This window comes from Barbus barbus, assembly GCF_936440315.1.
Source record: "Barbus barbus genome assembly, chromosome: 39".
Classification (NCBI taxonomy): domain Eukaryota; kingdom Metazoa; phylum Chordata; class Actinopteri; order Cypriniformes; family Cyprinidae; genus Barbus; species Barbus barbus.
This window is the reverse complement of record NC_136717.1, coordinates 21,061,921-21,086,102: the sequence shown is the minus strand read 5'-3', so window position 1 is coordinate 21,086,102 and position 24,182 is coordinate 21,061,921. Positions and strand designations below refer to the sequence as shown.

The 24,182-nt window shown below is 36.1% G+C and overlaps 1 protein-coding gene across 1 annotated transcript in view; it reads left to right on the top strand.

The window, feature by feature from the left end:
• Positions 1–24,182, top strand: part of tmtc1 (transmembrane O-mannosyltransferase targeting cadherins 1) — a 38,494-nt gene that overhangs the window by 12,513 nt on the left and 1,799 nt on the right. Inside the window, exons 3-19 of the mRNA XM_079398660.1 lie at positions 151–224; positions 1,005–1,181; positions 6,295–6,376; positions 7,433–7,536; positions 8,280–8,358; positions 8,439–8,549; positions 13,174–13,295; positions 15,919–16,086; positions 16,604–16,717; positions 16,899–17,042; positions 17,719–17,827; positions 17,953–18,055; positions 18,442–18,577; positions 18,672–18,816; positions 20,354–20,491; positions 20,865–20,987; positions 22,658–22,735. Coding sequence (XP_079254786.1) covers positions 151–224; positions 1,005–1,181; positions 6,295–6,376; positions 7,433–7,536; positions 8,280–8,358; positions 8,439–8,549; positions 13,174–13,295; positions 15,919–16,086; positions 16,604–16,717; positions 16,899–17,042; positions 17,719–17,827; positions 17,953–18,055; positions 18,442–18,577; positions 18,672–18,816; positions 20,354–20,491; positions 20,865–20,987; positions 22,658–22,735 — 2,007 coding nt within the window. The remainder of the gene's footprint in view (positions 1–150; positions 225–1,004; positions 1,182–6,294; positions 6,377–7,432; positions 7,537–8,279; positions 8,359–8,438; positions 8,550–13,173; positions 13,296–15,918; positions 16,087–16,603; positions 16,718–16,898; positions 17,043–17,718; positions 17,828–17,952; positions 18,056–18,441; positions 18,578–18,671; positions 18,817–20,353; positions 20,492–20,864; positions 20,988–22,657; positions 22,736–24,182) is intronic.

The window sequence follows — 24,182 nt, the reverse complement described above, 5'->3', positions numbered from 1 at the left end:
ATGACTGTAACATTTAAATATCTCCAAGACTATTTTATGCTATATTTGTCAAGTTAAAAAGAAAAACATGAAATGGTGACCAGTTACTATATAGTGACTGGCCATTTTAACAGTTATGGGTTATAAATGTGTCATAATTGTGTGTTACAGGTGTCTGGGATCGTTGGGAGAGCAGATGTGTTAGCCAGTGTGTTGTTCCTCCTGACCTTTCTCTCCTATATTAGGTAACAGCAGAGCATTTTTCATTAGGGTGTAAAAAAAAAAAAACACATCTGACAATGAAAATTTTTGCATTGATAAATTTAATGATTGATTGTAATTATAAAAAAACTATTTATGATGTATTAATTTTTTTTATCTAAAATACAGTTCTTTAATCTTTGAATGTGAAACTTTGTGTATGAATGTGTATTAACATTTGTGTAATATTATATCAAACCCGGACAATGGAGAAATTTCAGGATTGCAATTCTTTACTAAATTGTTGCTTTCAACATATTATTGAAAATATCTGTAAATCAAACCAAAATAATCCAATTTAACTGAGTTGCGATGCATCATGAAATCTGAAATTTGGTCATGATTTGATTAATTTATTGACATTATTTAGATGATTATGATTTGTATGCTGAAGATAGCCATGAATTAAAGAATTGTAGTTAAATCATTGTCAGACCAGGCGAACCAAGACTTCATTTTCTAAATTATTGTCTTAGAATTATAATTTTTTTTATTATATTCAGTGTTGAAAACAGTTGTGCTGCTTAATATTTTTGATAAAAGATTTTTTCAGGATTCTTTGATGAATATACAGTTCAAAAGAACAGCGTTTATTTGAAATAGAAATCTTTTGTAACGTTATACATGTCTTTAATGTTACTTTTGATCAATTTAATGCCTCATTGCCGACTAGAAGCATTTATTTCTTTAAAAAAACACTGACCCTAAACTTTTGAACAGTAGTGTATATGTGTTGACTTTCACTTCTTTTTTTTGTCTTTCAGGAGTGTGTCAGCGAGCCGAATGGCTGATGAGTTTCCCCCCACAGTGTCTGTCTTGTCACTGGCTCTCAGTCTGTTGTTGGGCACCTGTGCCATGCTGGTGAAAGAGACAGGCGTTACGGTCTTTGGTGTGTGCGTCCTATATGATTTCCTGGTGCTGTGCCACAAACCGCTCATCTCGTAAGTGTTTGTGTGTTTGCTATGCCATAATATTAGAGGACACTGATTGTTGTGAGCTTGCATTGCTTTGAAGTGAAGAGAAGTGAAGTGAAGTGACATACTGCCAAGTATGGTGACCCATACTCGGAATTCGTGCTCTGCATTTAACCCATCCATCGTGCACACACACACAGCAGTGAACACACACACACCGTGAACACACACCCGGAGCAGTGGGCAGCCATTTATGCTGCGGCGCCCGGGGAGCAGTTGGGGGTTCGGTGCCTTGCTCAAGGGCACCTCAGTCGTGGTATTGAGGGTGGAGAGAGCGCTGGACATTCACTCCCCCCACCTACAATCCCTGCCGGCCCGAGACTCGATCCCGCAACCTTTGGATTACGAGTCCGACTCTCTAACCATTAGGCCACGACTTCCCCTTTCCCCTTTGGAAGCTCTGTGTGTCACTGTGTTGGAATTTTTCCAGTCAGCATGCATGACATAATTTCTATCATATTTTATCACTTTTCAAACAATTCTCAAATGGTCTTTGATTGGTCGATCACCTCTTTGATTTAGATCTGAAATAGCAATCATTTAAATCCCTCGCTGGTGTGCAGTATATATAAATGGCATATAAAGGGCTCAAGGAAGGCCGTCTGTGATGGAATCTTCAGTGGAATGTTTATGGAGAATTCCACTGTGGCTGGAGCATCAGAGCAGCCATGTGCTTTCAATCTTCAGCCCAAGGCTGAGACCGTGCTATAAGCTATAATACACATTCATCACATGCGGTCGGATCACATAGCACAGACACTCTTTAAATTAATTAGGAGACGGTTAAAGATCGACAGTCCCTGGACAGACATCGACTTTGTATGTACTGTCAGAAATTAGCTTAGCTCATCAAAACATGCTAATGCATGCCGACACAAAGTCTGACCTTGGGTAGTGACCTTTCAGGGAACCAATTTAGTATGTTGCATTTCCGTAACCGAATATGTACACAGTGCTTTTATTTTGTGTAAAACATTTAGCAATCTCATGGATATTGCAAGGATTTAATGTGCTCTATTTAGCCATTTCTAAAAAGCTTGCCATTAGATTACTTTCATGTTCAAAAATACAGTGGCAGGTTCAATTAATTTAAGTAAATCAGTGCAAAATGTCAGGTTAATTAAATTTTATTGAATCATGTGTTTCATTATTATAAAGCATTTTGTATCAGATTCAAAATGTTTCCTTTAAATAAAAAAAATAAAAATAGAAATCATTTATTAAACTAGAATAGAAAATGTTTTTCTAAATTGAAATAAAAAAAATTAACTTGATAAATATTGCCATATATAAATTGAATATTGTCAAAAGGGCTTTAAACAATATCACTATAATATAATATAATGTAATGTAATATAATAATGAACATTTAAAAAAAAAAATGTTTTGCTGTTTGTTTTTGTCTGTTACAAATATTTTTTCTGAAAGCAAAATCCCTTTAAGCTATTTCTGAGCAGATTCAAAGACAATGAATATTGTCTCAATTTAAAAAAAAAAAAGAAATCTGTATATAATCATCTATTTGATGCATAATGACAAACGACACAATGTTTGTTACAGTGTGTCTATTTATTGCAAACAGGTAGACTACTCAAATGAAAGCAAATTAGTTTTTCACTTCTTTAATCATTTAAAGAATCTTCCTGTTTGACTGGTACCAAACAAATTGTGAGCAGACGATCTAGCCAAAGATCAACGCACATATCTGCTGCGATGGAGAATACACAAAGCAATCTTCCAATTACAGCTCAGCTCTTTCGTTCGGCTGTGGCGGTAATTGGCATTCAAAGAGAGTCAATCAGGCGAGACAAACGGCAATCGCACTCCCCGACTCAACCCAAACTCTCTCTCTCTCTCTCTTTGTGTCAACCTCATTTACTTCAATTACAGTCTCAGCTACTTAAAATGTGCTCTGTGTCCAGTGGGACTTCAATCTCAGAGAGTGTGAAAAGCTGAACAATGGGGCTCATCAGTGAGTGGAAAATAGCTAGGGACCCCTTGACTGGCCCTTGCGTTCTCATTACTGAAGGAGACACACGACTGAGATACCAGACTGATCCTTGAGTGCTGTGTGCAAACATTACACCCCTGTACCCACATTCACACACAATCCCATACTCATTCCTCTCCCCCCAGGCTGTCCCAGCCTTGCTGTTCATGGTTTTATTTTGACATTAATTTCTAACAGCATTTTAACCACTCCCCCCAGCCACATAGAAACAGCTTAGAAACCACTCAGACTCACACGTTAAAAGTTATCTGGCCATCTGCGATACAGTTTGCATCCATGTATATCTACATCATGTTGCAGTAATGCAATGTTGTCTATATCGCTACAGCACTTAAATTATGTTCAATGCCGGCGATGTTTGTTCAGTTAAGTCTCTCGACGTTCCCATGTGTTCTGCCGAGATCAAAAACACAAGACATGCATCTATTTCTCCGCATTAGTCACAGAGCACATAACCTCAGGGACAGCAGAGACCTCACAGATAAACATGACATCAAACATCCAGTGGCAAGCTCTTTTAATCCATTAAGACATTTAATATGGATAATCTGATGTTTGTTGCGTTTATTTGTTTGCTTGCATGAATGTGCCACATTTCACAAATGCAGATATTTTTTAATCTTCATTTTTTTAGAGCAATGGAGTCACACATCTCATGTGGTTGTAAAAACTATTAGACATGATAATGAACTATTTTCTAAAATATAATTAACCAGCATGTAAAGTGGGTTTAACATTTATTTTTATTTAAAATTACTATTATTTTTTTTTTAATTCCTCCTATCTCAAATGTTTTCAGCTTCTCAATCATACTCATGGAATTTATACCATACAATGAAACTATTTTTAATTATGAACTATAATTATTAAAATAATAATTTCCCCAAAAATTATATTTATCTTTAACAAAATATTTAATGTTCTACATTTTTCTACATTCATAACATTATTTTCCATTTTTAAAAATCCTTAAATTTGCAACCATATTACTTTTTCATCATTCTAGAGCGAAAATAAATATAGTCTTTTTAATTTTGCTTATTTAATGTTTATTCAATGAAAATGACACAACAGAAATCATGGTTGCTTAAACGTGTTCCAGATTTTAGGAACAGCATTGCAAACTTATGTGATTTTTTATTTTTTATTTAGTGTGACCTCCTCAGATTGATTTTTCTAATGATTGAACACCTCCTTTTACTAACCATCTGTTGAAAAATTACTAAAAATACTTTTAAAAAGTAGGAAAAATACCCCATGCAATGAAAGTACCATGTATATTTATTAGGTAGATTATTAGACTTATTTCTAAGGAATATTTCTGAGCTAATCAGGCATCATAGTAACAGGACGTTAACAGGCGCAGCAGAAAAGAACATCCGTGACACTTATATAAAACATGTGACGTGGTTTGCTGGCAGGAATGATAAAGAACAGCATAGGAAAGATTCCTCTCTCCGTCTACATCTCCCTCTGGGGAATGAGGGCTCTGCAGCTTTATTTGATTTTCAAAAGTGCCCATAAACCTTTGCTGGTACCCGTGACCCTGGGGAGGACATGAGACACAAACGCTCTCTCACACACACACAGTGTGGAGTGTGTGTGTGTGTGTGTGATTGTGACTGATAGTCGTCGTAATGCCTGCAGACATGCTGTCTCTCAGTGTACTTTTTGATGTGTGTGTGTGTGTTTGCAGGAAAGAGGGTGGAGTGTCTCCTGTGGGCTTTGTTATTATTAAATGCATAAGCCTACACTTGTTTTCTCTCCTGTATCTCTACACCAGTACAATATTCATAAGAGTATCAATTACAAATGCCTCTCAAACACCCGACATTAACTAAATAAATGCTCCTAATTCTATGAACATGATTGTTTATCTACATTTGTACTGTTTGGGGTAGACATGCCATAATTGTCTTATTTCTAGTTGCTATAATTCATTTAATGGCACAGCAGATGTTGACGTCTTATTTGTATATTCATAGCCGGGGGTCTAATTATGCTTGGTTGCAAAAAATGTACAAATTGGAGACATTTAAAATGAAACAGCAAACTCATTTTATTCCCATAAGATGACATGTTTCCAAGTGAAAGAGCATATTTAATGAGAAAGGACTTCATTTTATCCACAGGATTTAATTCCTGTGCCAGTTTGCATTTTGTGTAGGACTCCTCCCCTTCTGAAGCACCCATTGGCTAAAACTTGATGGCCTTGGTGATGTCATCATAAAAGAAAAGTTGTTTCAGAGGCAGAGAAACATTATTTATACAGAGAAACAATATATACATTATATATAAGACTATTTGTATTTTTGAATAACATACACTGATGAATCAATCACAATAAGAACAGGAGTGTGAATTAATGACTTTAAATTTATTAAACAATATTTGTTTAGTATAAACCCCCTCCCTGTTTTCTATATCTTCTCATTTTCTTGCAACCAGACAAAAATGCCAGAAAATGGAAATAAAAGGCGAGGATAGAGGCAGGAGGCTTGCATTTTTTTAAATACAGTGCTGTCTTTGAGCCCGGTTACCGATCCCTGGAGTATAATACGCTCTGAAAAACACTGATGCACACACACACACACACACACACACACAGTCATTAAGCCCAGCTCTCTGCAGCTCTTTACTGAATCAATCAGCAAAAGTGCGATGTACGGCCTCATCTCCGCTCCTCCCCCACCTCCTTCTCTCACCTCTTCTTTTCTTTCATTCATCTCACCCACATTTCCAGTCGCAGCTGTCACGGTGTCATGTCACGCTGAATTAAAATTCACTGTACATCCCAGCACTCTCAAAGTAGGATGATGCCGTTCCAGTTTAGAGTGGCATTTTAAAGTCTGTTAATAAGGACTGTGAGAGTGTTTGTGTGTGTCTTTTCACTTGTTTTCCAAGATGGAGAGGTAATTAATTGAAAGCAGCAGTAAACAGATTAATATACCCGTGAAGTAATTCGCTGATGGTTTGATTAAGTCAGTAATGAATGAAAATGAGTTCATCAGCTGATTGAGTTATGGAGTCGTTAAACGACTGTCACATCTGGTTATGCTTTCGTTCCAGGCACCTGTCGTGCTCCAGGTTGAAGGAGCTCGTCAGAATTTCCAGCCCGTTCGTCAAACGAGCTTTCGTCATCTCGCTACATGTAAGTAGCTACGTTTTTACTGAAAAATGTCACAATGTTTCTCTTCTGGCTTGGCACCTTCTGAGATTAGCGTAGAATATGTAGAGTTATGTGATTTAGTGGTTAAAGATCTGAACTGGATTTTATTTATATGTTTGACCCCATAAGAGCAAAATCTAAGTTTTCTGGCTTTTAGTTCATGCCTGTTCGTTTTGAGCTCATCTATATGCTACCAATCTACTAAAAGCTGGCAGATATGTGCATTTAAAATTCACAGTCTTTATTTACTCTTGGAAAATCAACCCCCCAAAAAATTGATGACTCATTTGCTTTCAGGGGCATATCCCCATTTTTGTCCATTTTAAAAGTGCTCTTTAAACAGGCTTTGTGTCTCTCCATCTAATAACATTAGCAATCAAGTTACATTAACAGGGGTTCTCAAACTTTTTTGTCAGCTGAACTGCTGAATTTTTTATTTTTTTGCTGATAAATCGTATTAAACTTTCATAATATGAATTTTCAAACACCTATTTAATATTCAAATTTTAAGTATTTAATGTTCAAATGTTTTAACATTTTTAGATTTAGATCTTATTTTTTATTTGGCAGCGGCTATTTGCACTAAGTGTAAATAGCAATGGATTCTGTTTACACCCAGTGAAAATAGCTCCCTGCACCTACCCGATAATTTTATTTTCAACTTTTTGATTATTTCCTTCATTTTTATTGAAAATAAATGCCTTTCTGATGCGATATGAGATGTGAAAAAGGAGAAAAAAGTTTGGCAAAAAGCCGACTCGAACTCGGGTCGATCGTGTCAAAAAGCATGCGCTTGCTTACTAACCCAATCACACGTTAGTGGGCGGAGTTAGTGTAAATAGCCTTTGCCAACAAGGCGGACTATTTGCACTTAGTGTAAATAGACTCTCTGTTTTTATTTTATTATCATTATTATTTTTACATAATTATTTAATTTCATTATCAAATATTTATTTCATTTAAAGCACTGGCATTTCTGTCACATTTGTGCAAACCCCATGACCTCAAGTGCTCATTTGTTCAAGTCTTTTTCTGCAGGTTACAGTCATCATGTCTTTCCGCTTATGGTTGATGGGTGGGTCCATGCCGCTGTTCTCAGAGCAAGACAATCCAGCATCCTTCTCTCCATATCTGCTCACCAGGTCGGTCTGACTGTCATCCCTCACACATCTTCATCTTAAAACAGTTAACAGAGAAATTTGTTCTCATTCACTGAAGACTGTATGCACTACAATGCAATTTAAAACTAGTATGAGGCCTGATGTGATTTGAAACACGAAAGCAGGAAAACCTTGACATTTCCTCCAATCCATAAATAACAGAGGGAGAACTGTTGTTTTACTCGTATTACTGAAGTATTTTTATGTGCGCATGACTTGGTCTTCTATAATTGCCGAAGGACATTTAATATTTTATGTGGATGCATAACAATTCTTAACAGTTTATTAAAATACCAATGTTATGTCATGTTTGGGATTAGATTTGACTTAAGTCAGGAAGAAACGTAATGATTTAATAGCAAGATTTGGACCTTTAAAATAAAGTGAGACCAAAAATTGCTTATAAATTTCTAATTTTGCTGTATTATTACCAAATATTTGTTTGTTCTTTTCATCAACTTGTTTTCTTTCAATTAATACAGTTTTGTTGAACGTAGGTTTCATTGATCTGAACTTAAGCACTTCAGTTTTTTGAGTGAAAAAGCATTATAGTATGTGGATAATTTTGGCAATATTCACTCAAAAACTGAGATGCATGAGGCCTATGAACAATCAATTCCTGAAAGAAATACAAAACCAACTGAATTGAATCCAAAATTGGGTAAAGGATTTTCACAGCACATGTATTAAATGATTTGACCAGGCTTTATGTCCTGTCTTTTTAGGTTTCTTACATACTGTTATCTGCTCGCCTTCAATGCCTGGCTCTTACTGGCTCCCATAGTGCTTTGCTACGACTGGCAGGTAAATAGCATCAACATAAACACACAGCAATTGCTGCATTTCATGGAATGTTTGATGATTGCTTGAGTTGTGATTGACAGGTGGGCAGCATTCCTTTAGTGGAGTCTCTGTGGGACGGACGGAATATTGCATCCCTGGCTTTGGCTCTCGTTATGCTGGCGCTGAGCCTGAACTGTGTTACATGCCTACAGGTGAGCACACACATTTCCACATGTCAAGACAACCGCAGGAACCTCGTCTCCGCAAACTCGTTCTGTCATCATTTATGAAAAACACACACCCAAATGTAGCTTTCTCGTTTCGATAGACATAAAAGCCTTCGCTCATGCTGTCTCACACCCCGCTGTTCTGTATCGTTCTTCACTCCCAACGCAATTCTTCTGACTCGTCGCCATGGCAACCTGTGAAAAATAGCAGCGATTGTGTAAATGAATGCAAACGCTCACGTGAAGCAGATGTTTGCCGTGAGCTAATGCACACATTGTGCATGAAGTGAGATGCTTTCTTTTTTTATCAGTTCTTCAGGCAGTTATTTCTTCTCACCTCTATCTTGCAGTTTTTGTGAGGCACAGATATATTCATATATCATTTTCAAATGGCATATGAATCTGATTTTAGCATCAAAGACACACAAAACAAATAATCCCGCACACCATTTCAGTCAAAGACCTTCGTTAAGCAATTTAAAACTTTTTAATATGCCTAAATTATGCGTGTTTATTTGTTCATTAGTCTCAAATTCACCAATATTTTTAATTTGTTATGTGTTGGAATTGGTCGTGGCATAATGGGTATTGTGATACAGTACATGCAGGTTTGAATCTTCTGTTCATTTTTTTAATATATATATATATATATATATATATATATATATATATATATATATATTCAGCGAATGACCCAAAAAGCCCACGAGTAAGAAAAAAACATTTAAGAAAATAGCAAAGCATTCAAGGTTTTGAGGCCTTGAGAGCTTCAGCCACCGATAAAACATTCACATGCTTGTTTTATAAAATATTTGAGAAACTGCGATAGAATGTCAAGCCTGTCTTTGTCATGCCCCAGAATGCTCTTTTAGTTGTTTGCCTCTGTTCTTGAGGGATCTTTTATAAACGTTCACGTTTCTCCTCTCCAGTCCTTGAGTTTGTGGAAAGAAAATAATTTTTACAATGGCTGGTCTGATTCCATGCAAAGAAACTAAGACAGAGGGAAAATGAAAGAGAAAGAGAGGGAATATTCCAGTCCCTGATCAGCAGATCTCATATCCCATACTGACTGAATAATTCATTGTTTGTGTCTGAGACAAGCTGACAGACCAATGTCAGTAAACTTTCTGCTCCTTTTACTGATTGAGTTGAAAATATTTAAAAAAAAAACTGGTTTTCTCATTCAGTTTATAGAGACAACAATCTCAGATTTCATATTCTATGAATTTTTCACAAGTGAAATGATCCCCCAGTCCAAACTTGTTCTGTATACACTAGGGTCCAAAACCTGGAAAGAAACTGGCAGCTTTAGAACATTTTACAATAAAGAAACATTATGACATATTTAGCATATTGATATATTTTGTGACCAACAGTGTGGTTATTGTAAACTAAAACTATCTGAGCTAATTAAAAAAATGAAAGCTAATGAGCTAAATAGTATATAAGTAATACTATAATAACACTAGTCAGTAATCAGATTTATTAAGCAAATGTGTGTCATGATCATGTGATTCTTTTGTAGAGACAGTCAGATGGTATTGAAGCTCTTTAAATCATTCTCAAACCATGCTAGTCACATGAACAAAATATATGAATTTTCACTCAAATTGTAATATTAAATTAAAATGTGCATTAAATGACAAAAATACAAATATAGAAGAATTTTCAATAGTGCCCTCAGACTTTTCAACCTCATTTTTGGACCTTGTTTTTTTTTTATTAAGGACTATTTATAGCAATATTGCAGTGGCAGCATCTTGTATTATCACAAAACTGTCCTTCTTACCTCAGGGAGGGGAATTATGACAGAAGGGAACTGAAGGACTGAAAAAAACCAAGGTGAAAGGAATAAAGGAAGGACTGAGGGGAAGAAGCAGAATGAAAGCGCAGAGCTGAGAGAGAGGTGTTAGTCTATAGAGGGCCACTGAATGGAGTTTGGCTCAGTGACATTTTGGGACAGACTGTGGATGACCTCTGTTTGTGCTGCCATGACAACAGATGGCAACTGGCGAAAAGGATAATGCCAAATCTATCATCATTCTCATGACCCAGCTTTAGCCCTCTAATATTTCCCAGAAAAACATAAGCTTTTAGGCTCTGTGTATATGAGTGGTGTCTGGTTTTGTGTCTCTCTCTCTCTGTCGGTGTTTGCATTGCTTTCGATTTCTGTTTGTACTGATGGACAAACAGAAATCAAATGGATTTTCTGTACCTAATTGTACAAATACATAGACAGATAAATGTATTTAATATTGAATATTTTTTCTTCTCTCTCTCTCTCTCTCTCTCTCTCTATTTAACAGATATTAATTTATAATTTTATAAAGCTATCAAAATTTAACTAAATTAACACTTTAAAATTTTATGAAACTATGAAAGAAAATGTAACTGAAGTAAATAAGGTTGAAGTACTAAAATGACAAAAAATATACAGTAGTTAAAATAAATATAAAGTAAGCTAAAGTGAAATCTAAAAACTAATAGAATAATGAACCAAACAAATAAAAATGCCAAAAGCACAAAACAAAATGACTAAAACTGAATGTGGTTCATGCCTAGTTATGCGAATTACCAATCTGGTTGAGGTCATTTGAGGTGATATAAACCAGGCGGCTAGTAGTCAGTGTTATTTTACACTTTTGAACCTAAACAACAACCTATTTGACACCAGAAACTTGAAATTAAAATGTATAGCTTCCCCTGTCACTAAAATATTCCCATAGCCACATGACCACGCCATGCCTTTATCATGTGCGTCTTTTGGCAGGCCTCCCCCGATCAGCCGCGCGGAGCTGTGTGCCAATGATTCACACTAATGACTTTCCAATCTGTCTCCTCAGGAATGTTTACTAGGCTAATTATCTCATGCAAAACACACAAAAACACACGCAGGCCCGAGAGCGAGTCGATAGTAATGATTTGTGGCCGTGAATGTTATCAGCACAATTTTATAAGAGCTTTTGTTTATTTCTTGACACAGTCATTGCATGTTTGCTCATTTGTTGCTGAATCTGAAGTTAATTAATGTTTCTGATGGACTAGAAGACAGAAATCAATATTAAAACATTCATAGCCTGTCTGTGGATATGAGAGTGAACCTCCAGACAGTGGCTTTGGTTTTATTGTTTATTATCAGCCTATCGGCCTATTGAAAGTAAACCGAGCGTGATACAGTTATGATTTCACCCCCCCCCCCCCCCCAACCTCTCTTGTTCTACCTTGCATTTCATATCCAATTCATATCTCTGTATCGACCCTTTATTCCTCTGCTGTCATTTTTAATGAACTTATACATCAATAGAAACAACTTTTGCTCATATTTCAAGGACCATCTTAGTAGTGGAAATTTTGCCTACACCGTAAACAACATGCCAGTCATGTATGAAGTATGTTTTGTGTGTGTGTGTGTGTGTGTGTGTGTGTGTGTGTGTGTGTGTGTGTGTGCGTGCGTGCGTGCGTGCGTGCGTGTGTGTGTGTATGTATGTGTTCTGTGTTGTTGTGCTGCAAATATTCACAACGCAACCAAATACAGAAGTGTTGCAAACCCTCACAACAACAAAATACAGAAATACGCTGCAAATACTCAAAACAAGAAATTACACAAATGCGCAGCAGATACTCACAACCAAATACAGAATCGCACTGTAGATACATACAATGCAACCAAATACAGACACGTGTTGTAAATACTCACAACAAACAGAAAATAGCACTGCAAATACTCACAACAACAAATTACATAAAAGCACTGTAGATACTCACAACAACCAATTACAGAAATGCGCTGCAGATACAACAACCAAATTCAAAAATGCGCTACAGATACTCACAACAACCAAATAGAGAATAGCGCTGCAAATACTCACAACATCAAATTACACACATGCGCTGCAGATACTTACAAATACAGAAACGTGCTGCAGATACTCACAGCAACTAAATCAGAAACATGCTGCAGATGCTTACAATGCAACCAAATACAGAAACGTGCTGCAGATGCTCACAATGCAACCAAATACAGAAACGTGCTGCAGATACTCACAGCAACTAAATCAGAAACGTGCTGCAGATGCTTACAATGCAGCCAAATACAGAAATGTGCTGCAGATGCTCACAATGCAACCAAATACAGAAACGTGCTGCAGATGCTCACAATGCAACCAAATACAGAAACGTGCTGCAGATACTCACAGCAACTCACAGCAATACATCATTAACTGTGAAGAGTTGTGTGAGCTGGCTAACTTGCTTTCACAACCTGTTGGGGTCCCCTTGAAACATTTCCGTTGGGATTATTTGCGGTACATGCTGTCAGACTGATGAAGATGTTTTCTTAATTTGCTGGTGTGTTTTTCATTTGCATATTTTGTTTAGTTGTACCAGGTTGAGCTTTTTGGCCACCGTAAAATAAAATAAAAAATAAAAATTCTCAGAGTATCACAACAATGCTCTAGCAACAAAATAACAGTGTGGCTGCAGATTTTGCATAGACAAGCTCTACTGACATTTTTTGCAGGAAATGTAGAAAACTTTTGGTTTCTCTCAAACAGCCTCTGCTTTCTCTCTCAATCTGTCTCACTTTTGATTCGTCTCTCTCTTTGTGTAGAAGATGAAAGGAAAGGAGGTGTTGGTGGGCGTGCTGTTCCTGGTCTTTCCCTTCATCCCAGCCAGTAATCTGTTCTTCCGCGTGGGATTTGTGGTGGCGGAAAGAGTTCTCTACATGCCTAGGTTTGTGCGCGTGTGTGTGTGGATGTGCCTGTAAAAATATATTGCGACGGCCTGAGAAAATGTCCTTTGAAAACATTCCTTGCTCTTCATCTGACTTATTCTCTAAAGCATTACAAATTTAACTTCCATTTTTCTCTCCCTCGTTCTCCTTCATCCCGCTGTGGGGATCACACACCACTGATAACAGTGCATAATCTGTCTTGAGCCCTGCTTCCCGTAATGCATCACTGATCTGTTATAAATGTGTGTCTGTGTGTGTGTTTGTATTTATCTAAACTGTCGAGATTAAACAGAAATTTGAACAATGAGGCGAGGCATTTAATAGAGGTTGTTAAAAAAAATCTTATTAGCTCGGAGTAGCAGTGACCTGACAAACGCCCACATACACACACATAAATACAAGTACACACAGCATTACATCCCTGAGTACACTTAGTTATGAGTAATGAGCGGTTTGTGCTCAGTGAATTTAATGGCCTGTGTTAGGATCAGATGGGCACTTATCTTGGTGTTTAGGCGGTACTTTTCTATGCATGCTGGGTAAATAGTAGCACTGTCTTTGTTAGTGCTAACAGCAATCGTAGTCAGACACGTGAGGGTGGCACTGCGGCTCAGAGGCCAAACCATTTATACACACATGCAGCCACACACACACATCAGTGAAAAGCTGTGAGAGGAATGTGAGTTGCTCTCAGGCTCTGATTCACTTTAGTTTACAAAACATAAACTGATGAACTGGAGTCATGTGAATTTCTTGTAGATTACCGTGATGTTTTTATCAGCTGTTTAGACTCTCATTCTGACGGCACCCATTCACTGCAGAGGATCCTTTGGTGAGCAAGTGATGTAATACAGTAATGAGAACGGGGAGGGAACATGGCTTTGGAAATTGTTACATTGAAAAAAATAATAATAATAATTTCATTTTTTTTCTTGCAAAATAAATACTGTAAGTATTAAGTATTAAACTTGTTTTAATTAGTTTACCTAGCCAAGTATTAAAACCTCTATTTGTCCTGAATTTTCATTTTATGCTTACTTTGAGACTATTATGGTAAAATATGCAAAACAATCTTATAGACTTATATAGAAGGAAGAATCTGAACCATATCTAGAGACCAAAATATCATAGAGCATTGCAATACTGCATATTTTTGCAACCAAAAATAACGCTTTAGCATTGTGGATGGAAGTTTTGCAAAGGCAAGCACACTTACATTTTCTTCAGTAAAATTCTTGTTCAAGTGATGTGTCTTCACAACAGAATTACTAGACAAATTTATTTGAACTGTGAATGTACCACATGTTTCAGAAGTTTGTGAGTGTGTGTGGGAAGCATTGAAAGTGTGTGTGAAGCTGCAGGAGTCCTCATATGTTCTGTTTTTGAAGAGTGGGTGTTGACGAGGAAAGGGAGGTGTCACTTTCTGTGAAGCAAAGCAGAGAGACAAAGAAAGAAAATGAGTTTGGAAGGATATTGAATCCAAATTAAGCCCCAGAAACACTGAATAGGTAACAACGACAAAACATGAAACAGATATTCCCAGGGAATATGCTATTTGATATAACTCATTTTTTCCTTCAAAAGTCTTTTTCAACACTAGTAAGTAATATTCTCTGTCTGGAGGATTCATGTAATTGTGTTTGACTTGAGCTGTTTTTGACCGTGTCAACAGTGACACCAATGCCTGAAAATAAATAGTGTGAGGTGTGGAATCGGATCGACCCCCTTCCTGTGGCTAAAGGATTGAAGGGCGTTTTTTTCCTTCTCATGATTACCTTCAAATATGCACTCAAGTCAACGAATAGAATTCACAGATTTTGTGTTTGTGTTTGCAATTTTAAATGCTTTTCCCTTGATGTTTAACTGGTGGATCATACTAGGGTTACAATAATTAGCACAATATTTAGTGTTTGATGATAATAGCCAATCCACACTGCATAAAATAAAATAAAATAATAAAACTAAACAAAAATCATCATTTATAAAATAATCATTTCTGCTATTTATACAATATTTTTTTTTATCCTGTAATATATTTAGTATTTATTTTTTGTATAATCTGATTATTAAACGTTTACATTTCTTCAGTAATTTTGAATATTTACTCGCTAATACATTATAATATATATTAATATATTATTAATTTCCTGTGTTTTTGTTTGTTTGTTTTTTTGTGGTGAAAAATCACTCCTACCCTTAAACTTTGTCATTGCATGTTTTATCATTCAGCATTTATGCTACACACATGAATGATATTTTAGATACTTTCATAAGAGTTGAATGATTTTTAACGCAAGTCGTTGTCATTTTGAATATTTAATTAAAGTCTTGCATAGACATAATATTATTGCTATTTTTCATGAGAGTTAGATGTCTCCACCTAGGAAATGGTTCTTTAGCTGTCTGAAATAACATTAAATACATGAGAGAACATTAAATGCTGAAATGCATTAGCATCATAGTTTAAAATATGCCATTTTCCACCCACAGTACTCCTTACAGTACATTACCTGTAGATTATACACAAAGGTCTGTTCCAAAACTGCTCTAATTCGTCCATCTATGCAGTGTTGCTCACATTACAAAGGATTTTTCCATAACGCTCTCTTTGTGTCTGTCCAGTATGGGTTACTGTGTTCTGGTGGTGCACGGGCTTAACAGACTGTATTCAGTGGTCAGTCGGTGGGGAGCAGCCGCTCTAACTGTGTCCATGCTGGTTGTCCTCCTCCTCTTCTCCTGGAAGACTGTCCAACAGAATGAGATCTGGCTCTCCAGAGAAGCCCTGTTCAGGTGTGTGGGAGTGTGAATGTTCATATTCGCTTCCTGCTGTAAGATCCAGAATAAACCAGTTTTAGTTAACATTATAGTAATTTTCTATTAGTTTTTTAATGAAAATGTCATTTATTACATGTTTTGCATGTATTTCCATTTTTTATTTTATTTTTATTTTTAGTTTTCATTTAAATTTTAGTTAAGGTTTTTGTCATTTTGTTGTGTTTTGTCATTTGTGTTAGTTTTTTTTTTTTTTTTTTTTAATGTCTGTATATATATATTTTTTTTTTCACTTTTAGTTTTAATTGGAACATATATCAAGTTAAACTAATGACAATAAGAAATGTTGCATACAAAAAAGTTTTTTATGTAGTTTTAGCTTCAGTAACTATGATAACCCTGGTTATTTTTGGCATTTTTAATGTAATTTTGTATGAAGTGTTGCATTCTTTGGATTTGTATCCTTTCAAACTGATATGCTTTTTCTTTCTCTGTGCCGTCTGGGTTCTGATCTGTTTTCTTCCTCTTCCGTCAGGTCTGGTATACAAACTTTACCTCACAATGCTAAAGTTCATTACAACTATGCCAACTTCCTGAAGGACAAGGGACGAAACCAAGAAGCCATTTTCCATTATAAAACAGCCCTCAGGTTAGTGTGTTTATGTGAGCATGAGAATAATTTGACACTCAGTGGTTTTGTCTGCTGATGGAAGCATTTGCAATTGCCAAAATACACCTTAATACCCTAGTTTCCTTCATACTTTTGGTTAAGAATCAGTGCTTTCATTTGATTATGTAAATCCATAAATTGCCTCTGTGTTTTTGTATAGACTGTACCCTCGACATGCCAGTGCTCTGAATAATCTGGGCACCCTGACTCATCAGGCAGAGGAGGCTGAAGTTTATTACAGGAGAGCGCTGGATATTAACCCTCAACACAACAGAGCTCTCTTCAATCTGGGCAACCTTCTAAAGTAAATGCATAAATTCCTTACCTTCTGAAGTAACAAACTGGTAACCTTCTGAAGTAAAGGTAATAGTAAACCTTCTGAAGTAAAGTTAAACATATAAAGGTAATTATGACCTTTTATCTTGCAATTCGGACTTTTTTCTCAGCAAATTATATAGGCGGGATATAAGCTTTGGGATATAAATTCTGAAGGAAAAAGACTATTTTCTTGCAATTTCAAGTTTATATCTCACAATTCTGACTTTATAACTCGCAATTGCTTAGTATAAAGTCAGAATTGTGTGATATAATCTTGCGATTACCTTTTATTCAGTGGAAACAAGCTTCCATAAAATACACAAACTTCTGAAATAAACACACAAATTACCATCTGAAGTAAATACACATAATTGTAACCTTCTGAGGTAAATACATAAATTTGTAGCCTTCTGAAGTAAATACACAAACGCAACTGCAATATTACTTGTGTCCGAAATCTGAGAATGCTGCTTTTGTGTGCCGTATGCCAAGGTTGGAACGCACCCAGGTACATCCAAATGCTGGAAAGGATAAAAATAGCGTTTGTTGTTGTGGTTCACAGAAGTAATTTCATGTGTTTTGGTGCTGCTGCCTTCAGTTTCAGACCCAGCCACTGTGTCTGTGTGTATGAGGAAGAGGATGATGGTGATATTGTTTTGCAGGTCTCAGGGGAAGGAGGAAGAGGCGGAGAGGATGTTGAAGGAATCGATTCGTTTCGGTCCCCATTTTGCTGATGCCTACTCCAGCCTGGCCTCTCTATATGCTGACCAGGTCTTGCTCTCTGTCATTTGTGCCCGATTTAGTAAATGATACACATACAAAGTGATCAGTTTTTTCTGCAATACCTAATAAAAGCCCCATTTTATATACTTATTTTTTCCCTCATTTTTGTGTAGGGACATTCAAAAGAAGCAAATGAAATTTATACCAAGGGTATTGAGAACTGCCCTGACAGTTCTGACCTCCATAACAACTACGGCGTGTTCCTGGTGGACACAGGTAAGAAACTTCTAGAACTCTTTAAACTAGATCAACTCTGCCATGATGCAATTTTGACGGGTTGCTGTGAAGATCTTTAGGTTTTTGTTTGTATATGATATGATGATAGTTTTTCTCAAATGAAACGGTAAAATGCTCATGAAGTGACTCTCAGAGCAGTTCTTCAGTATGTGTGTAGTAAACGAAACCGCGCGATTTATGATTTATCCTTCTCAAAATTTGGCAAATTCCATGACATTCCACATTATACAGTAAATTCCGTTTTTATTCAGCGATTCCATCCGTGGATTCCGTTATCATAGGGCCCTACACATGTGTTATGTTGCATGCTTCATATCAACCACATATTTTACAGCCTACATATTATCTGGCTGTCTCCGTTTCAGGTCATGGGGATCGTGCAGCCTTTCATTACCAGGAAGCAGTGCGTCTCAAGCCATCTCACTATGTTGCCATGGTGAACCTGGGTCGTCTTCTTCGCTCGTCCAATGACAATAAAGAGGCAGAGCTATGGTACAAAAGGTAAGATGAGATCAAATGAAACCGAATAGTCTAAATGGTGTATCCAGCTTGCACAGCTAAATCACAGGTGGGTGTGTTTGTGTGTGTCTCATAGGGCCCTGCAAGTGGTTCGTAAAGTGGATATCCTGACCCCTCTTGGGGCTTTATACTACAACACCGGTAGATACGAGGAGGCACTGGAGGTTTACAGAGAGGCGGCCACACTTCAGCCCGACAGCACTGATATCTGGCTCGCCCTGGTGAGATTAGTCACTTTTTTAGCATAAAAAAACTTACCACCATTTCCTTTCTTTGTTTGTTTTTTTTGTTGTTTTTTTTATCTAACTAGTTATGTTTAGGTTTGATATTGTTTTAAAGGGATAATTCACTCAAAAAGGAAATTTGCTGTTAATTTACTCACCCTCAGGCCATTCGAGATGTAGGTGACTTTTTTTCTTGAGTAGAACAGCTTTTTAGCTGAAACTGTGGTCCTTGGTGATTCAGAAAATGCAAGTCAGCAGCTTCCCGTTTTTGAGAATTTTAAAAAACGCATATCAAGGAACACAAAATTAATACCCAAGGCTCTTGACGATATATTAAGGTCTCATGAAGCGTAACAATCAGTCTGTGCAAGAAGCTGAACGTTATTTACAACGTCATTAATCCAAAGCCTCCGGCAAATGGTTGGGAGTTTTGAGTTTATGTAAAAAGGTGAACTGAACTTATATGCTTTAGACATGCAAAACCTCCACGTTTCACATCATTATTGGGTGCTTTAATAACTCAATTATGTATACATTACGTCAATGTATGATTACGTAAAGGAATTAATGAATTGAACCAGTTAATAGAAACAAACTGTCCAAAAGAACCAATTCACGGAAAAAGAATCCGATTTCCCCATTGCCTGAGGCTATAGATTACATGTAATAATGTTCAGTTTCTTGCACAGACCGATCGTTTTGCTTCATAAGACCTCAATACATTGTCAGGAGCCATAAGTATTAATTTTGTGTTCCTTGATGTGCTGTTTTTATTATTCTCAAAAATGGGCAGCCGCTCTCTGACTTCTGTGCAAGTTAAATACAAAAGAAAATGTTGTTCACTGGTTTTACGGCTGCATAGAAGATAATAATAGAGAACTGGTTTACACCGCACGTGTCCAAAAATATGTTGAATTCATAATAAAGCCAAAGCTGGGAGTATTGATGCCCGGCAATATTTTTCTTCCAATTTATTGGATTAAGGAATGATGATTATATAATGTAACCTTTTTTTTGCTTATTTTCTTGCTTGTCAAATTATTAGCAATATGTATGTTATTCCTTCTTCCTTAACTGTTTGTTCCAATGATGTTATTTTGTTTATATTTAAAACGCAATAAAAAGTTGATCATTAAAAAAAAAAGTGCAGCCACTGATTTTCATTTTATGAATCACCAAGAACCACGATTTCAGCCAAAAATCTTCTTTACTGTTCTACTGAAAAAAAGAGAAAAAAAACTACATCTTGGATGGCCTGTGGGTGAGTAAATTAACAGCATTTTTTAATTTTTGGGTGAACTATCCCTTTAATTGTGAGCATTGGCATTGCTCTTTGAAAGCGGTTTGCTTGGAGTGTTTCAAAGCGCAGAACGTCAGCGTAATTGAGTCTCCACAGACCCTTCACTGTGATTCACATCACCGCCTTAAGAAACAGAGGCCGGGACCTCTCAGGTTCCTTTCTGGTTGCTCTTTCATTACCTCTTTCCTTTTTTTTTAACTCGTTTTGTCTCTTCCCATCTCGTTGTCTCCACAGGCGCAGGTTTTAGCCATGGCAGGTCGCTCTGCAGAGGCCGAGAAAATGACCCTGGGCATCATTTCAAAGACCAGCAACTGCATTGAATGTTACCGCTTGTTGTCTGCCATCTACAGCAAACAAGGCAACCACACTGAGGTGCGTGTACATGTCTTTGTGTGCCTCCATTCATGCACGCTCTTTTATCACCCCCGTACTAAAACGGAAAACACAAGGTTTTTTCCATCTCATTTGGTGCTGTGAATCAGTTCATCCCGGATCTTAATTTTGCCCGGGTCCAATGTCGCCACTGCATTCGGCAGTTCAAAGAACATTTGATTGAATCTCAGTGAGGTGTCCTAGACTAGAATAAATTGCATGTAATTTCTTTTTATTACTCATGCCTTTACTCATTACTTTGTTACTCAGTTTAGCAGTTCTCTGCCTCAAAGAGAAATCTCTATGCCTCCTGAGAGACAAAAAAACTCAGGAAAAAGAAGTTCAGATTATTGAGTGTGTGTGTGTGTTTCAGGCGTTGGATGCATTGAAGACAGCACTGCAGCAGGAGCCGTCAGACCCTGCGGTGAGGGCAGAGCTGCACTTCTCAATGGGCAACCAGCTCAGAGAGATGAACGAGCTTGATCGAGCCTTCCAGGTAACTTCCCCTGCAGCTGTCAGTGTGAGCGAAGAGCTCTTTAAATATTCCCTTTCTTCACATTCTTGTTTACTATATCTTAGCTTGCCTATAGAGAGTTCACAGACTGATTGATGCACATCGCACACAAAAATTGCAAGAGCTTTACCCAAATGGACAGCTCTAATTTGATTGTCTGGATTTATACAAAATCCAAGAGTAAAGATATACAGGTTTTTGTCAGTCCTCTGAGAAGCATAAGATTTGAGGCTTATTTTTAGTTTTTCCGAATCGATTGATTTACTTTTTAACTTCTATGAAAAGCATAGTATTTTTCAAAAAGAAATATTCCCATAAAGAAAATAAAGCCTTAACTTAGGACCGTAAATAATTTTTTAATGACAATATATTCTCAATAGCTTGTAAAAAAAAAAAAACTATAAATGTAATATGAAGAAAGAAAATAATGAAACATTATTTAAATATATCAATATGAATAATAAATTATAATATAATAATTATATTTGTATTATTTAAATAAAAGTGAATATACAAAATGAACAATTATTGCATTACATACAATAATTAGACTCCTTTTAGTGAAATTGTATCCTCAATCATGTGTGTATTTTCTTTTTAAAGCAAAAAATGTATTGGACTGCATTTTCAATACATTAAAATAATGCGATTTTTTACAGTGTTGAGAAATGCATTTCATACAGAAAACACTGTTAGATTATTTATCGCATGATGAGCATGCTTTCCTTTTATGGATTAAAATTCATTTGCATATTTTTGTGTGCTCAAAGACAAATGTTAAATACCAAAGAATTTGCTACATGTATTTTTTTTTGGGGGGGTCACCTTAGATATTTGTTATGTATTGATTATCTTTAACTAGATTTTTTAACTGCATTAAACATTTTGAATTGAATTTTTGGCTACAGTGGAATTGTTCCTTTAAAGCCGTTTCAGAGCAAATGCATACTTTGGTTTCAGGGTTATATCCATTACAATAAACACAAAAGACTGATTGGTTGTTTGACATGTCAGTCAGGCCCCTTCCTGTTTAAATCTCAGTCAGAATAAGCTGAAATATGGATCAGTTTTGCTGATAGTCATGAGACTATATGTTGGATAATTGTGGTCTCTGCTGCTTGCTGCTTCTTTCACCTTCACTGTTCCTTGCCGGTGCCCTGATACTGTCAAAGGAATATTAAACAGTCCAGACTGGAAACAGTCTCGCGCTGGAAGCTTTGTCTTTGAGGACTAAGTTTCTTCAGCAGGATTTCTGGTTAATACGAGACTGTTTTGGTTGCATTCTTCGATCTTGGACTCATTCCAGGCCTCCCACTAATATCTGGCCTGTGGTTCTACTTTTATTTAGACCACAAAAGGACAGGCGAGAACAGGCTGGTCTCAGGTTTACATAATTCTGCTATCCCTTCAAAGCTCAGTTATAAAGCCCTGAACAAAAAGGTTTTTTGCGGTATTTCAACACCGCATCTGCGGTAGAGCCAGACTGTTAAATGCGCCTCCAGTGCTTTTTTAATCTTGAATGGATCGTGTTTCTTACACAGGCCAAAACTGTTATAAACGGTTGAATCTCGCTGGAGGTTTACTGCTGTTGAAATCATCATTGGCTACATATCATGTATATAAAATGTCATGTCTTGATCTAATGTTTCCAGAGCTACAAGCTTGCTGTTGAGCTTAAACCTGACCAATCACAAGCCTGGATGAATATGGGCGGCATTCAGCATATCAAGGTATGAGGGCTGAATTTTGAGGTCTGATGAAAACTTTCTTTTGCATAAAGAAAATTTGTTTGCATTCAGCAATTGAAGCCTTTGGTTAGGACCATAAATAACTGTGATATTTGTTTTAAGATAATATATTCTCAGTAGTAAACAAATTCATATTAGTGTAATGTGAAGGAAAACACAACGATGCATTATAAAAAAATTTATATAGGACCATAAATAATAGTTGGGAAGTCGTGGCCTAATGGTTAGAGAGTCGGACTCGTAATCCAAAGGTTGCGGGTTCGAGTCTCAGGCCGGCAGAGATTGTAGGTGGGGGGAGTGAAGCATTGGCTGCCCACTGCTCCGGGTCTATGTTCACAGTGTGTGTGTTCACTGCTGTGTGTGTTCACTGCTGTGTGTGTTCACTGCTGTGTGTGTTCACTGCTGTGTGTGTTCACGGTGTTTGTGTTCACTGCTGTGTGTGTGCACGTTGGATGGGTTAAATGCAGAGCACAAATTCCGAGTAAAGTCACCATACTTGGCCGTATGTCACGTTTATATTATTATATTTATATTTATATAATGTATTAGTTAATGTAATTATATAATATTAATATGAATAATAAATAGTAATAATAATAATAATAATTGCATTTTATTATACCTAGTAATACAAATTCAATACAAAATACATTTTTAAAAAGTAAAATATAATAATTCTAATAATTAAAAGTTAAAAATGAAATAATTAATAAACTATAAAAATATGTAAAACACAAAAACAAAAATTGTAAAAAATAAATAAATAGAATCACTACTCTCATTTTATATAGACATCTTTTCAAATCAGATACATTATCTTGAGTTACAAAATGTCATCAAATTTGTATCTTTTAATTATAATTAAGCATAAATTTATAATTTATTTAAATGCATAAATGATTATTTCAGACATTTATCATTTAAAGCATAAAAATAATGCTAAAATATTAATAATTTTGTCACATTGTTTTAAAACCATTCAAAAATAAAAATTATTTTATTACTGCATTACAATAAAAATGAAAGATTTTTTTTAATAATGAGAATTTAGAGGGAATGTGCTTAATTGTTAATAAAAATATGGTGATTCTATTTCCTATTAGTTGGTTAATACATTAACTAACATGAAGTAATAATGAGCAAAACATTTGTAATCTTTCCTTATACTTTCCTAATCATTGTTAGCTTAGGTCCATTAAATAATATGAACAACTTTTGATTTTACTAGTGTAATAGTAAATGTTGTAATTATAATTAACTAAGAATAATGAATTCTTTAGAAGTATATTTATGGTAACTTGTGTTAACAAATGGAATCCTTATTGTAAAGTATGATCCAAACTCTCACTATGCATATTTAAATTCTTATTTATTCCATTTGATTAGATTAAATATGACCTGGACATTTTCTCACACCATTGTAACCTGA